General features: G+C 38.2%; 1 protein-coding gene across 4 annotated transcripts in view; it reads right to left on the minus strand.

Moving 5' to 3' along the window:
* The window catches only part of WDR27 (WD repeat domain 27), a 191,561-nt gene that overhangs the window by 145,270 nt on the left and 29,424 nt on the right, over window positions 1-16,867 (minus strand). For all 4 annotated transcript variants that reach the window (XM_075126871.1, XM_048843973.2, XM_048843971.2 and 1 more), the window contains 8 exons: window positions 14,997-15,048; window positions 14,227-14,297; window positions 13,113-13,227; window positions 12,287-12,419; window positions 6,726-6,829; window positions 6,221-6,288; window positions 5,055-5,188; window positions 3,481-3,563 (listed from right to left, as the gene is read on the minus strand). In XM_075126871.1, coding sequence (XP_074982972.1) covers window positions 3,481-3,563; window positions 5,055-5,188; window positions 6,221-6,288; window positions 6,726-6,829; window positions 12,287-12,419; window positions 13,113-13,227; window positions 14,227-14,297; window positions 14,997-15,048 — 760 coding nt within the window. The remainder of the gene's footprint in view (window positions 1-3,480; window positions 3,564-5,054; window positions 5,189-6,220; window positions 6,289-6,725; window positions 6,830-12,286; window positions 12,420-13,112; window positions 13,228-14,226; window positions 14,298-14,996; window positions 15,049-16,867) is intronic.

Consider the following 16,867-nt stretch of genomic DNA (forward strand, 5'->3'; position numbering starts at 1 on the left):
GCACCCAGCTTCCAGCCCCTTGCCCCTCCGGCGGAACAGCAAAAGTGCTTGTTCTTAATCCTAAACCAGGAATCTTCAGCTCTCCACCCATATCTGGGACTCAGCCTTTAGGTTGGTGTGGTAGAGGGGATCCGGACTTGCCCGCTCCACCAGGTCAAAGCCCAGGGCCCTGTGGGAAGCAACAACAGCAGGGTACTTCCTGCAGTGAGCCTAAGTCTGCTGCCCTGGGCTACTTCCTACCTATATGGCCCTTCAGTCTGGGGTGTGGCCCCTATAGTCCTAACAGTCAATCATTTAACAAAAAGAGTCCAAAAGAGCCGAGGACTACTGGACTTGCTGGTTCTCAAGGGAGGGGGTAGACAAGGCCCTGCCTGTGGGCCTTACACACTCTGTGGTCCTCTCTCAAGTTCAACTTTCTCTCTGGTTGCCTGGAGAAGGAAACCTCTCTCCTGCAGCCTGTCCATCACCCTTTGCCTGACTTCTGAGTTCCTTTTAACCTGCTCTTCCAGTTGCAGCATCTTCAGGGGCCCATAGGGGAAGGGCTACCTGGGCCCTGTAATTACCCTTTAACCCCTTCAGGCCCAGTGTGAGGTTTGTATATCCCACCACATCGTCCCACCAGGTATTTTCTAGGATACCCACTTAATTGCATTTGCCCCAACAGTTTTTTATTCTCTGAAACATTGTTTAAAATAGTCCTTTGAAGCTCATAACGCTTCCCAGGGTTTACATTTGCTACGTCTGCCCCTAGGTCTTTTGCTAAAAGTGTAAGGACAAACCATACAAATTATGCCTTGATCTCTAGTCCCTCTTGAAGGATATAATGGACAGCCTGATATACTTTGCTTGAATGATGTTCTACAAAAGTCATAAGTTGCCAATGGTTATGAACACAGACATAGCGGGATTCACTATCCTGACAGTGTTAGACAGCACAGACATGGCACTCTTTGCAGATAACTATGGAGCTAACTGAAAATAAGACATCAGTCTACTTTAAAGAATGCACATCATCCTGCTCCCACTAAAGTCAAAGGGAAATTACATACATAACACCCCCCTGAGCAGATGTCTTATATCTTCATTATTAATGCTACTGACTATTAGAAAAACTCTATTGACTACAAGTCTGAGCAATATATAATTATACAAAAAGAACAGGAGTACTTGTGGCACCTTAGAGACTAACAAATTTATTAGAGCATTAGCTTTCTTGGGCTACAGCCCACTTCATCGGATGCATAGAATAGAACATATAGTAAGAAGATATATATATATACATACTGATAAGTTGGAAGTTGCCATACAAACTGTGAGAGGCTAATTAGTTAAGATGAGCTATTATCAGCAAGAGAAAAAAACTTTTGCAGTGATAATCAAGATGGCCCATTTAGACAGTTGACAAGAAAGTGTGAAGATACTTAACTTAGGGAAATAGATTCAATATGTGTAATGACCCAGCCACTCCCAGTCTCTATTCAAACCCAAGTTAATGGTATCTAGTTTGCATATTAATTCAAGCTCAGCAGTTTCTCATTGGAGTCTGTTTTTGAAGCTTTTCTGTTGCAAAATTATCACCCTTAAATCTTTTACTGAGTGGCCAGAGAGGCTGAAGTGTTCTCCTGCCGGTTTTTGAATGTTATGATTCCTGATGTCAGATTTGTGTCCATTTATTCTTTTGTGTAGAGACTGTCTGGTTTGGCCAATGTACATGGCACAGGGGCATTGCTGGCACATGATGGCATATATCACATTGGCAGATGTGCAGGTGAACGAGCCCCTGATGGAGTGGCTAATGTGATTAGGTCCTATGATGGTGTCACTTGCATAAATATGTGGACAGAGTTGGCATCAGGCTTTGTTGCAAGGATAGGCTCCTGAGTTAGTGTTTTTGTTGTGTGGTGTGTGGTTGCTGGAGAGTATTTGCTTCAGGCTGGGGGGCTGTCTGTAAGCAAGGACTGGTCTGCCTCCCAAGATCTGTGAGAGTGAGGGATCATTTTTCAGGATACGTTGTAAATCTGTGATGATGCGCTGGAGAGGTTTTAGTTGGGGGCTGAAGGTGACAGCTAGTGGTGTTCTGTTATTTTCTTTGTTCGGCCTGTCCTGTAGTAGGTGACTTCTGGGTACTCTTCTGGTTCTGTCAATCTGTTTTTTCACTTCAGCAGGTGGGTATTGTAGTTTTAAGAATGCTTGATAGAGATCTTGTAGGTGTTTGTCTCTGTCTGAGGGATTGGAGCAAATGTGGTTGTATCTTAGAGCTTGGCTGTAGACAATGGATCATGTGGGGTGTCCTGGATAGAAGCTGGAGGCATGTAAATAAGTAAGTATAGCGGTCAGTAGGTTTCTGGTATAGGGTGGTGTTTATGTGACCATCACTTATTAGCATAGTAGTGTCCAGGAAATGGACCGCTTGTGTGGATTGGTCCAGGCTGAGGTTGATGGTGGGATGGAAATTGTTGAAATCATGGTGGAATTCCTCAAGGGCTTCTTTTCCATGGGTCCAGATATGAAGATGTCATCAATGTAGCGCGAGTAGGGGTGTTAGGGGACAAGAGCTAAGGAAGCGTTGTTCTAAGTCAGCCATAAAAATGTTAGCATACTGTGGGGCCATGCGGGTACGCATAGCAGTGCCGCTGACTTGAAGGTATATATTGTCCCCAAATGTGAAATAGTTGTGAGTGAGGACAAAGTCACAAAGGTCAGCCACCAGGTTTGCCGTGACATTATTGGGGATACTGTTCCTGATAGCACATGTTGTCAAAAGACAACTCATTCAAGAGGAGGACCGGAAAACTGATTATAAATACATACACATTTAAAGAAGACAAAACTGAAAATTATCAGAAAAATTCCTTGGAAAAAGAACAAACTAACTAACTTGAATCACATGTGCAAATTGAAAAGGTGTGGTGCACTGAAAACTGTGTTAAATTGTAGACCGTCACTTCAAATTTCAAGGTGGGGTCCTCATTCTACTTGTAGAATAGAGCACTCTGTAGGAAAGTGTGCAAAGCTGGACCCAAAACCGGTCAATTTTACAAACAGACAGCTAGAATAGGTGAGGTGAGTTGTGCCCCTCTGTTTTAGGAACCAGCCTGCTTTGTGTCTCTCTGTTCTTGGGATCTTGCAGGTTATCATTCTAAGAAATAAAACAGTGTTATGTTGCTATCTGCCAGCAACAGTATTTCATGTTTTTTATCTAACTCCTCTGTGTGCATGCCATGACACATAATCAAAGGTTCCACATTCCCCAAAGAAAGTTCTCAAAAGTTAAATTTTTTAAAAAACACAACTTATATAGGTACATTTTTAGGAAGGAAAGTAGCACTAAATAAAGCATAGAATTGAAAATATAATGCAACTTACAAGTTGACAAAGAAAATAATATATTGACTAGATATAGCACTAGTTAGCTATACGAGGTAATATTATGAAGAATCTGTATGTTGATTGTTCACCTTAAGATTGGTTTACACTTACCAAGTTTTTTTTTATTGGTAGGTTTGCAGCTTTCTTTCTTGAAAGACTCAGTACACAATGGAGAATTTGGCAACAGAGAGCAACTAAAGATAAAAATCGAGAAAATTGCATTAGATACGATCTTCATATTAGAATAAGATATTATACGTTATATTTTTGACAAGAAGGGGTGAATATCAACAGAGGGAAAATTATTTTTTGTAGTGACCCAGCCACTCCCAATCTTTATTCAGGCCTAATTTGATGGTATCAAATTTGCAAATTAATTCCAGTTCTGCAGTTTCTCGTTGAAGTTTATTTTTCAAGTTTTTTTGTTGAAGAATGACAACTTTTAAGTCTGTTATTGAGTGTCCAGGGAGATTGAAGTGCTACTGGTTTTTGAATGTTACAAATTCTTGACATCTGATTTGTGTCCATTTATTCTTTTGCGTAGAGATTGTCCAGTTTGGCCAGTGTACAAGGCAGAGGGGCATTGCTGCCACATGATGGCATATATCACATTGGTAGATGTGCAGGTGAACAAGCCCTTGATGGTGTGGCTGATGTGGTTGGGTCCTACGATGGTGTCCCTTGAATAGATATGCGTGTTATGCTATACAAAGCACATGGGATCTTTTATGAGAGAGAAGGTAAATATGCCATATTTATTGAAAATACAACATTTAGCATATGCTTTTCAGTCACACACACATACACATCATGCACACAGTCCTGCCAGTTGATGTTTTTATAGTTACCAGTCTGGAGTCTGGATCAATCTAGTGGCCATCCAGATTGGTTGCAGAAGGGAGCCGGGCTTTGTCGGTCACGATCTGATGCTCCTGGAGCAGTGGCAAGACAAACCCAAAATCCCATGGCAAAGCACCCTATTCTTACAGTTCCTTTTCTCTGTTGAAGTCTACGGATTTTGCTGTGTGCTCTGTTGATATTCACCCCTTCTTGTCAGCTGTTGGGAATGGGCTACATCCATCCTAACTGAATTGGCCTCGTTAGCGCTGACAGCCCCAGCCCCTTGGTAAGGCAACTCCCATCTTTTCATGTGCTGTATATTTATACCTGCTTACTGTAATTTCCACTCCATGCATCTGATGAAGTGGGTTATATCCCACGAAAGCTTAGGCCCAAATAAATTTGTTAGTCTCTAAGGTGCCACAAGGACTCCTCATTGTTTTTAGTGATACAGACTAACATGGCTACCCCTCTGAATCCAGAGCAAAAGTGATCTGAGGAGAAGGGGGAAGGAATTGAGACCAACCCTTCAAAATACAAGCTAGTTAGCTCACTAGGTACGTAGGTAAGTACGAAAGGTAATTAGTTTGTAGTTTTGAACAGAAAGACACACTAACGCTCTGTCTCAGGACGAAGCAGTAGAGAAGGAACTGAGGGTGGTTTGACTGCACAGCCCTATATAGTCCCAGTGCGGGGCAGGAGGATGTGTAGGGTGCACTCATGGGCCAAATGGGCACTATTACCAAAAATCTCAGATCAAAAGTGCATGGAATATAAACACGCCTGAAGTGGAGCACCTATGGGGACACTACTAGAACCATCAAATATTTGAAACCATCCCATACCTTGCAATAACTGAAAGCCTCTTCTCCTTTCCACATAAGAGAAAATCACTCTGCTGAGATCTCATCAAAGCAGCAAGGTTAATCTCCAGCAAAGCAATCGTATTTTCAAACATTGAGGTAAGCAAGCAGAAAACCTGCAGTGACAAGACCATGATGTAACATTCCCCTCCTCACTTCAAATTAAGCTATAACTCTAGATAAACATTATTGATGATAGCAGAAAGTGAGGGATTATTCAATGCCATTCATGAAAACTGCTAATAAACCAGTAACTGATTTTATTTGGGTGACTCTAATCCATCTAACAAACGGTTAAGCAGTACTCAAGAGAGCAGCATTGTCTTCCTAAACATATGTTCAAACTAGTTAAGGAACTTAATTGCTTCCCAAACAGGCCTGCATACCCAGGGTGAAGTGTGAACTCTAACCCCCTCTACAATCCTGATACCACAAAAGTAGCATGAAAAGGAAGTGTATCGAGGAGGAAATTCCACGGGTCTTCAAGGAAGTGAATTTATATTAAGATCCTGAGCTGCAGGGATGAGTGAGCAGAAGTCATTTTTAAAACAAAAACGCTCCTGTTTTTAAGTAGGAATAAGGCCCTTGGCTCAGCTCACAGTCCTGTGGGCAACAAGCACTGAAGCAAATAGGCCACATCAGCAGCAAAACTCACATGCCCTAAGCAACCGGCCATGAACTTTCTTGACGATGCGGTGCACAAGCTGCCACACTATCAAATAACTTTCAGAGCTCTTTCAAAAGGATTGGGAGGGAAAGAGAGAGGAAGTCTTCTCATGTCTTCTTCCACCAGAGCACCTGCACCTGCCTCATTTGTTGTTCATGACATAACTATCTGAAGTTCAAATCAAAAACTAGAAAAATCTATTTAGGTTTTTGTTATTACTAATAGTATATATGTGGTGGGGATTTTAAAGTTACTCATTGACTATACAGTAGAATCATCAGCCACCTTCAGGAAAAGTACTATACAACTCACAGCAAGTAAAACAAAAATGTATTTAGCATGCTTTCAATATTTTGATAAGAAAACTTTATAAAATAAAGCAGAGAAGTTTAAAAATAATTGAACAGTATTTGCACTGTTCACCTGAAAGTTACTGAATACTTAATAACTTGTTTAACAAACACAGTAATTGTGTACTTACCTTCCCATTAACTGCCTTCCTCATTAATGCGCATGATCCAGCAAACTGAATACTGAGGCCACTGTAATCTTTACCAGAAAAATTGTAAAATGGTATTGTCCCTTTTTTAACAGGAAATATAATTAAATCAGAGAAACTTTTGGGTGCAAATCAGTTCTATACTAATTTTACACCAGTGTAACTCCATCGTCTTCAGTAAAGATATTCCCAATTTACATCAGTAAAAGTGCAACGTGAACAAAGCCCTTATGTCTAATAATCACAAATAAATGATAAAATTAGATGCAGATTCATTACATAACAGTGTGCTAGTGCAACTGATCAGCACAACTAGGAAAAGGGACAGCATGCGAATTATAATCATGTATTGACCAGGAGCCCTGGCTTTCAGCCCTATGCAACCATTTTTGCATACCAATCCCTACAGCATTCACATCAGATCAGAGGAAAAAAATAAATACTTATGAATTGTATCAAACTGTAATTAAATATTTTATGATCATACCTTTATAATGTAAAACAGCTTCTAATTCAAAGTTTGCCAAGTTAATTATGAACAAACCAGCAGAGCTTCCTATCCACAAACATCTGGCATTTACAGCAGGAAAACTAATTGTAAAAGGAAGAAAAAAAGAGTTATCTGTAGGTTTTCCTTTTTATCACTTAAGATACACACAAATTGCTTTGTTCAAGCATTCTATTCCCCATTCCACCCCACCCCACCACCACACAAACAAAGAAAAATTGCATCCCAGAAAAATGAAACTGGGCATTACAATGTTAAATGGAGATATTTTTGAAAATACAAATAATTAGAAAAGCTGACAGGCTTTGAGAAGTAAGAACAGAAATATCTATGATTTTCTGTAACTGCTCAAAATGTTTAGGTTCTGAAAGAGAAGCCAAACTAATCATATTACAGTACAAGCAAACAGAAAAGATGGATGGGAAAAAGCAGATGATGTTTTTAATATGGACTTTTTATTTCTATGTATTTGTTTCTTTTATGGTAGTGAATCAACATTTACTATAATTCCTGAAATATAACAAAAAGAAAAGGAGTACTTGTGGCACCGTAGAGACTAACAAATTGTTAATTTTTTTGTATTTCTAAGATTTTCCCCTAATATATTTTCATTTTTAAGTCTTCCTCCTACTCCGATTACTACGACTGGGCTGTTTCTCATCTGGTGGAGTGACATCCTAAGAGTAGAACTGGTCAGAAATTTTCCATTGGAAAATGCTGATTTGATTAAATTGAAATGTTCCACAGGAATATGCCAGTTCCGTCAACATTTTCAGTGGAAGCCAGATAGGCTGGCCAGCTGGCATACCTGATCTCCCTCCCGCCTGCCCACTTGAGTAGGCAGGCTGGCAGAAAATTAGGATCCCCAGCTAGCCTACTCCCCAGTTGCCCACCTAGTGGGCATGCTGCCCGGCTCCCCAGCTGCCCACCTGGCAGGCAGGCTGCCCCAGAATTCTAGCTGGCTGGCTTCTGGGTGGGCTCCCTGTTTTTCTATATTATACAAACTATTAAACAAAATACCAGTTAGAATACCGGCTGAACAAACCAAGTACCAATTACAAACAATTAGAATATCAATTACTAATTCTAATACCAAGCAGCCATTACAGTACTAATTACCCATTAGAAATTTATATAAAAATATATAATATAATCATAAAAATATTTATATTATGACATGGCAAAATACTCAAACATTTTGACTTTTATATTATATTATAAACATATATAACTAAACTCTAATTGACAGTCAAAACCAAATGATTTTGATAGTATTGAAACAAAATGTAGATAATTGAAATGACATTTTCTTTTGAGATTTATTTGAAACCGAATTAGGGGATTTCATTCTGCAGGAAGTTTCAAAATGTCTTTTTTTTTTTTCTGTTCAGATTCTTAATATATATATATATAGAGAGAGACATTTTGGAATTCCTCACACCACGGGAATTTCAGTTTCCAAACAGGTTTACCTAACAGAGATTTGTGAATGCTACTGTCAGACTACAGGCAGGCAACCATCAGTTTCTCTTTCACAAAGTTCTCCAGTACACAACCTATATGATCTCCACTGATCCTGTGACCAACAGTCCTGGCATTACTCCCTAATTCAGATATCTAGTATCCTGTCATGATTTTGTTCTTACCAGGCAACTAAGGTGCTCTGCCAAATTTCCTGAATTCTTTTGTTTAATATTTAGGATATTTTCTATGTACACATATATAACGTTCATTTACAAATAATTCTTAAGTATTAATATAGCTGCATACACTTTAGTGAACCACAGTAAATGCAAGACCAATTAAGGAGTACAGAAAGTTGTCATATTTGCATTGTGACAGCCAATAAAATAGGGGCAAGAACTATACCCTGTGAGAAAAATATTTTCATGCTGAGCGCGCCAAACTGGGTTTAAAATGGAATTTAAAATAAAGAATACAATTTCACCACTTGACAGTGCTAAACCAAAATAACACAGTAAGCTTTTTAATTATTGCATTTTGCAATAATTTAGAGGAACAATGTAAAATCTCTCTATAAAAAGAATATATGGAAACACTATGCATATTCATATAACACCTTAATTTTACCCACCTATAATGTGAACCCAGCAAAGATAATTTAACCTAAGATATCTTTGGACATAATCAGGGTATGAAAAGAGAACTGGCATGAATAAGGAACAAAGCCAGAACAAACCTAGAAAGTCCACATTTGTGTTAAGGAAATTTTATAAAATGAAATCCACTACTCAAACACACAAGGCAAGGGACCAGCCTGATCTGTTGCAATTTCAGCCACTACTCTTATGGAAAGAGCTATAATTGAACTATGAGACAATCCCGAAGAGTGAGAAATGTGCTTAGGAAAAATATAAAAACTTGTTTTTGACAAAGACTAACAATGTTTTGATGTCAAAATAAACAAACACCTGGATCAACATTTTTTAAAATTTTTATTCCAAATAAAAATCAATAGACGTTTTAGGCACTGCTTATGAAATAAGGGCTCAAGAGTTGAAGTGAGGACATGGAAAAGCACAAGACTAAAGTTTGTTATGCAAATTGTCACCACAGATGTACAATTTCTCTTTTTTAAAAACAGTCAAACCCTGTCTTAAGTATTAGAGCAGGAAAATATAATTTTATGTGTGGTTTTTGAATCTTCGGTCATGTCCTAGCTAAAAAATATGCTTTTATTGCTCAGTCCTTAGCATGTGTGGACTTCTACCTTAACAAATTATTTTAAATTAGCAGCTATGTTATTCAGTTATGAAAAGTGAACATTGTACATATGGGACTTGATTCTGATCTCCTTTACTTCAGTGGACAGACTTGATTTACAAAGATTTTGAGAGGAGAATTAGGCCCTCAATCTTTATAACAAGTTTTTTAATACCGTGATGTTCAACATGATAAATTGCTTTAATCAACAATTTTCATATTACAGAGGGGTTACAGTGTTAGTTTATTACAGAGTTTATTACAGAGTTACAGAGCTACAGAGTTACAGATTTACAGAGTTTATTACAGAGTTAGACATTTTACATGTTCAAAACAATATCCCTACCCAGAACAATGTCACCTTAATATCAATCAATAAAAGACAAGGCAGGGGTCTCCCAGGCCTGGTCTACAAACAGTCTTTGTAGCAGCCTAGCTATTTCATTAAGAGTGTAATTTTTTTTTTAACCTGAAACAGTTATATTGGTACAACCCGTCTAATTGACACAGTTATAACAGTAGAAAGGTGTCTTATACTGCTTTATTACCCTTCCCACATAGGAATATGTGATACCAGTACATAGGCTTTTACATGGGTATAACTGTGACCTTGTCTACACTTGTGGCAGTGTGTGTACATGCCACAGTGAAATGCAGGCTGCATCCTCACTCACTGTAGTGTGTAGCTATCTGTGGCAGTGAAAGGCACCAACAGGGGGGAGGCAATAAGGAAAGGCTCCGGCAGCAAGGAGGTGCCAGAGCCTTTCCCCACCGCCATGAAAGACTCTAGCAGTGGGAAAAGGCGCCAGCGTGGGGAAGGCACGTAATAGTACAGTGCTAGACCTGCGAGGCACTGCTTGGACATGTAGAGAGTCATGTAGAGTACATACCCTTGGGTTCAGATGTGTAGGGCACTCTACTCACCTAAGCCATGCCTCACCATCTACACTGCTGTTTATACCTGTTCTAACTGGTCATGCAGTGTCTGTATTCTGCATGTGCTGCAAGTGTAGACGTACTCACTGCGTCCACACTAGGGAAGTTATACCATTTCAACTATACCAGTATACTGGAAAGCAATTCAACAACTAAACAAACCTCCACTGTGCAATATTAGCTCTTATAGGGAAATCTGGTAGAGTGCCCTATATTTAGATTGCACAACATTATGTTAAAAAAAATCTTGAGGGTATTTTTTTTGTTTTTTGTTTTTTAAGCTGTAATACCTCCATTGTTCACAACAGATCTTTGAAGTTTGGCAGGGGCAAAGCCCTGTGAATAGAGATATGCTTTTCCCATGACATTTTTAAATCAGCAGGACTGAACAACTTGCACCCAAGAATATTAAAAGAATTAGCCAGAAGAGCACTCTGAATCATTAATGTCAATTTTAACATATCATTGGACACTGGATAAGTTCTAGAATACTGGAAAAAAAACTAATGTTATAGTAATATTTAAAATGGGATGACCCAGGGAATCATAAGTAAATTAGTCTGACATCAATCCAAGGCCAAATGGAAAGTTCACTATGGGACACTAAGAGTTGAATTAAAGGATGGTAGCATAATTAATGCCAATCAACATGGTTTTATGGAAAATAGGACTTTCACGCCTGATATAGTTTTCGGATACTATCACAAGTTTGGTTGATAAAGCTTACAATGTTGTTCTAATATATTTAGACTTCTATAGGTATATGACTTCTTTTATAAAAAAAACTCAAGATTTGTTAGAACTTAATACCCTCAGGGCAAGTCTACACGACAAAATTAAGTCAACCTAAATTACGTCAACGTACAGCCACAGCAGTAATTAAATCACTTTCAATCAATTTCAGTGGGATGTCAGTGGAAAAGTTCTTTAAAAAAAGAAAGGTAATGAAATAAAAAGCTACACTTACAACATTAAGGATATGACTGTAACTGACAGAACAAATTAAGTTAGGCTGCCTCTTCATCTTTAATTTGACATTTCCTACATACTGCTGCATAGGTGAAACATAAGATTACAACAGACCTGACCCCTGAACATTTTTGACATAAACAAGGAGAACCTGAGTAGCAAGCTTGACTATTACTTATTGTCTTGCTTTTTCCAGTTTGCCTCAGGCCCTTTAAGTGTGGTTGAACTCTAAATACTGTGTCCAGCAGGCACCCTCTTACTCCACAGATGTGCTCCCTGTCTATATTCAGAGTCTTTGCTGCTAACTTTAGAGATAAAATTTAGCAAATGCTTATTTTCACTGCTGGTAACCTGGCAGAGCAAATAAAACTATCAGAGAGGCAGCTGGATTCTATTCCTTTTTGTACATCAACAAAATAGTTTATAGAGTCCAACTGCAAGGCCAATGAGTTACACCCTTACAACCCCACTGAAAGCACAGAGATCACACAAGTGTTGCCATGGGCACTGTCAGCAATGCATGAGAAGGAAAGAACCAAGCGTGACTTTTAGATTCCAAGATGAGTTTGCAGTGCTGGTAGTTGTAAAAAGTTCGTTTCTTTTTAATCTGCAAACAGAGTACTGTTGATTTGGAAACAGAGAGATAATAAACATGGAATCTCACAATACCTCTTAAAAAAAAGAATTACTTTTCAGAGTAGAAGCTAATTTTTTATTTTGTAAATTATTTTGTATATGCCACTTAAGTAAGAATAAATTACTAGGGCTTGCATCTCACTGAATGAACGAACTAATGTTATTATTGTATCACGAAATTAGAATAGCCTGCAGTGAAAGTAATTTGAAAGCCAAAATCAAATTGCTAGGCATGGTTTTCAGTCGTATAGTCAATGATAATTTATTGCACTTACAAGTTTTCTTCTTTGCCTAAACTTATTGATTGGTCACAGTGTTCAATTCTGAGGATTGGCAATGTTGTTTCCACTGTTTTTTCTGGACTCATGTCATTGGTGCTGTACAGCTTAGAAAACTTCTGTATTTGATCTAAAGAAGATAGACATTGACTATTATCAGACTAGTGAAATGGATCAAAAGTGACTGAAATGGAATGGACTGAAATGGAATAAAGAAATAAAAGGGTAACTCAGTAGTAGCGCAATGTACTAGCATGAAGAGGGATCACATTTAGAGGCCTTTGCTTCAGCAGATGGATTACCAGAGCCAGCACACTAGAAACACCTCATCCCTCTCTGAAACAATGCCACTCTATTTTGCTATTTTAGGGTGACTGGTCTCAGAAACCTAGTCCTGTCATTATCAGATGGAAACAGTCACTATGACGCAGAGACACTGATGTGGGAGGAAAAGTAAATAGCAAAAATAAAGATTCTTAGAACTTTTAGAGGAATTAACAAATGTTTATTCCAGTTATACAAGTGATGAATAACTCAACAGGACCCAATTCTGCTCTCCTTTGAAGCCTCTGGCAAACCTCTCACTGACTTCAATGAGAACAGTATCTAATCCACAAAATACAGGGTTTGATATACACATACAAAGGGCAAGCTTTGTTCTCCTAGATACACGTGCTTAACTCCTATTGAATTCAGTGAGAGTTGTACATGAAAATCTGAGGGCAGAATTCAACTAATGGTGGTTATGAAGAGAATACATTCAGTACCATACAATATGTATTAAAGCATAACATAGAAAAGTGTTCTAGAAACATCACAATACCTAATTGTTGTCTAGATTTTCCAGTTTTGCTGTAGAATTTATCTCGCTCTTTCTTTAAGTTTATATGTACCACACAACGGTACTGGTGTCCACTGAGCAAACTGAAGATCCAAAGCTGAAGGAGGACGACAGAATCAGTCACAGCATCAGGTTTTTGACACTGACGATAACACTCATGCACAGTGTGGAGTGTTTGGTCTCAAGTTTATCAGCCTAATTAACATAAATACCATTTAACTCTCTCACTGGAGCATCTCATTGCTTAAACAGCACATTTTAGGAAATTTTAATTTCACAAGTGCAGAATTTATAACACAAAGAGTCAATCACATGTATTCATGTTTTAACAATAGCAAGGAAGATTTTCAAAGTTCAGGAGGCAGTTAGAAGCCTAATCGCCATTGACTTTCAATGGGAGTTAGGTATCTAACTCCTGTTTGTACCTTTGGAAATCTCCCCCATCATCTTTTTGAAATGATTATAAAATGTTACAGAAACCTTTGGAAACTTTGCATGTGATATCTCATTGGCTCATATATGTCCTTTATTGCTTACATTTTCTAGACACGACAAAAGTTTAGCCTTTCATTTTCTCCACACTCCTCTGAACTGGTGCAGTGGGTGAATAAAGCGTTTTATGGCTACAGCAAATGTTTAAAAAAAAAAAATCTTAAAGATTGACTAAACTACAGATTACCACAGATCTCAATTTGCAAGGATTCCCAGCAAGACTCGCTCATATACTTCTAGCTTAGACTGTAAGTCATACTGATTGGCCAATAAATAAAAAAATTAATTGATTTTCACACCTCATTTTAAAACAAACTTGCAACTTCTCAATCTGCATACACAGTATATTCTTTTACCGATATGTGATTTTAGACAGCTTTACCAATGTATTTAGAAAAGTTTTTCCATTTAGTTTTAAAGCTCAGTTCTATGCCATAAGTAATCAAAACAATTAAGGTTCAGAGCAGTGAATTATTCTAATTAAAGTTGTCTTTGTAACAATTCCAAATACAGAGATTGAGACACTTCCTGATACACAGGATGTTCCTAAATGTTTTGATATTTTGACAAAAATTAATATTTACAGCATTTGCTTGATTCTCACCTGCCCATCAGCACATCCTGTAATAATCTGTTTATTTTCTTCATCAATGAACAGACTTAGCAAAGGAAATGCTGTAAAAAAGAAAATATATATATATATGCAGTTATTTTTATAGTACACATAAATCAGGTTTTATATTTTAAAATATGCTCTCAATTCAGTCAATGGGAAATAAGTACATGCTAATGTGCCTTCTCAAATTGTGGTAAAAGAAAACAAAACAGCTCTTTTCGTTATGTGTATCCTAATTATAATAAAAATGAGCATAAATAATGTGGAAATGCCATGTATTGTGATTGTCCTAAAAAAATATTAACACAGCCTTTATGTAAAAGCTATTACAGTATGCACACAAAATGGGAAGGTTCCCTTGTGCCAAACATAACATCTGATGAATGACAAGAACAAGGTGCTCAGATATAATGGGGATTAGTATAACATAACATACCTATATGTACTAAATGAGACGACACTAATTCAAGCATGTCATTAATACCAACACAGATAAAATGTGCATATGCAATACCTTTAGCTAGGCAAGTTATATTTTATGCAAGTAGGCCAAAAATTTCTAACTTGGCACTAAATCCATATTTTCAGAGATGCTGCAGTTCCCACTGACTTCAAGCTTGCAAATGATGGCCCTAGTATTTACTGGCTAACTGTGCTATTTTGAGTATGTCAACCCACAAAGGTGATCACTTATTTTTTCTTAATGTGCAAGATGCTTTCCTTTCAAAGGCAGGCGATACAAAGAAAGAAAACCATACCTGTTAACACTGCTGATTGGTATATTAGCAATCCAGTACAATAGTCCCAAACCTTTGGAAAAAAACATACATTAAAGTGTAAATATTTATTTAGATAATTATGAAAAAGGAAAAGAAAAAATTATGTCTGAAGTAAAAAGTACAACATTGCAAACTGACAAACTACAAATCTACATCAAGGGATGAATCTAGAGAAACACAGACATTTAAAAAGGCAATGACTAGGCAGGATTCTGTTCAACACGCTCCTTATGAGATGTATTTGTTCACTACACAGTTTAAGCCTTGTCTACACACACGTTTTACCAATTTAACTAAATCATTTTAGAAACTGATTAATTAAATTAGTGCTATCCTCTTGTGTGGATATATTTAAATGGGTTTAAGAATGCTTTATACATTTAACTTATGTCAGATCCTCATCAACTTAAGCTAAATCAACATAAACACATTCAAACTGATTTCAGAGTGACCACATAAGGAACTTGCACCAGTTTAACCAGTTTCTAAAACAATTTAGTTAAAATTAGTACAACTTTTGGGTACTGACAAAGCCTAAGCTAGCCATGCACAAATGCAAGTCACAAGCTTCCTTAAGAAATGACATAGCACATTATGGTTAAAATTTTACTGCAAAATGCAATTTTCAAAGTTTCCTAACTCAGCTAAATCAAAAAACAATTTTCACTAGTACACTCAGGGCATGTCTACACTGCAAAATTAAGTCAACTTAGCTAAGTCAAGTCAACATACAGCCACCACAGTAATGAAGTTGGTTGTGCATGTCCATGCTATGGTCCTTGTGTCAGTTGAGCTTGTCACCACTAGCAGTGCTTTTACTGATGCAGAGAGCTACCTTGGGTAGCTATCCCACTGTTCAACTCACCACCTGGTGTTTTGGAAAGAGTCTGCAAGCCTCACGGGAGAAACACATTCCCACAGGGGTGACTGGGAACGTGGTGTGAACGTCCCATGATGCAGTTTTCTCCCTCCCCTAATTTCTTCTACATCCCATATTTCGTGCCTGTTTTCAAAAGCCTATCAAACCTGTGCATTCACCATCTCTACAGAAGCATGAATCCCGCACAGGTCTTCGCTATTACAAACACCAAGCACCTGATTCTGCAGTATTTCCAGAGCCGCCAGAGTCACCATGCAGAATATGACAATTCTTTTCAAATAGTCCTGCTGGAAACCATGGAAAAAAACAATTCCTGGTTGCTGCTGGCATTCACGGAGCAGCTGAACACAGTGAAGCACCAGTTCTTGTCCCAAGAAACAAGCACTGACTGGTGGGGTCGCATCGTTATGGCAAACACTGGCTCCAAAACTTTGGGATGCGCAAGGCCACTTTCCTGGAAGCGTGCAAGGAGCTCGCCCCAGCCCTCTGGTGCAATGACACTAAAATGAGAGCTCCACTGACACTGAAGAAGCGAGTGGTGACCGCTCTGTGGAAGCTTGTAATGCCAGACTGCTACCGATCAGGTATGGGGTCTGTGACACTGTTCACTAATTAAAATTCTTATTTAACTAAGATTACATCGTGGAAAAACCTTGTGTGTCCCATCCAAGACCTCTTAGTCGTGTTCAATCTGGTAACAATGTGTTCAGTCACTTATGAGTCATCCACACAATAGGTCATCTTAAAGACAACGTCTACAATGAATCCACCAATGTACCTCCTCTGGTAGTTTATCACCAAATGGGGAAAATTCCACCGATGGCCTGTTATTCTGAAAAGGGGTATCCGTACATTGACAGATACAATATGTTTGAGATGAACACGCTGCTGTGTGGCCAGAAGGAAGGTACCAGCAGCATCTGTCGTTATCGTCACTGGTAGCCTACCAGGCTAACCAAGTAAGAGGCTC

The sequence above is a fragment of the Caretta caretta genome, chromosome 3 (assembly GCF_965140235.1).
Source record: "Caretta caretta isolate rCarCar2 chromosome 3, rCarCar1.hap1, whole genome shotgun sequence".
In the NCBI taxonomy this organism is placed as follows: domain Eukaryota; kingdom Metazoa; phylum Chordata; order Testudines; family Cheloniidae; genus Caretta; species Caretta caretta.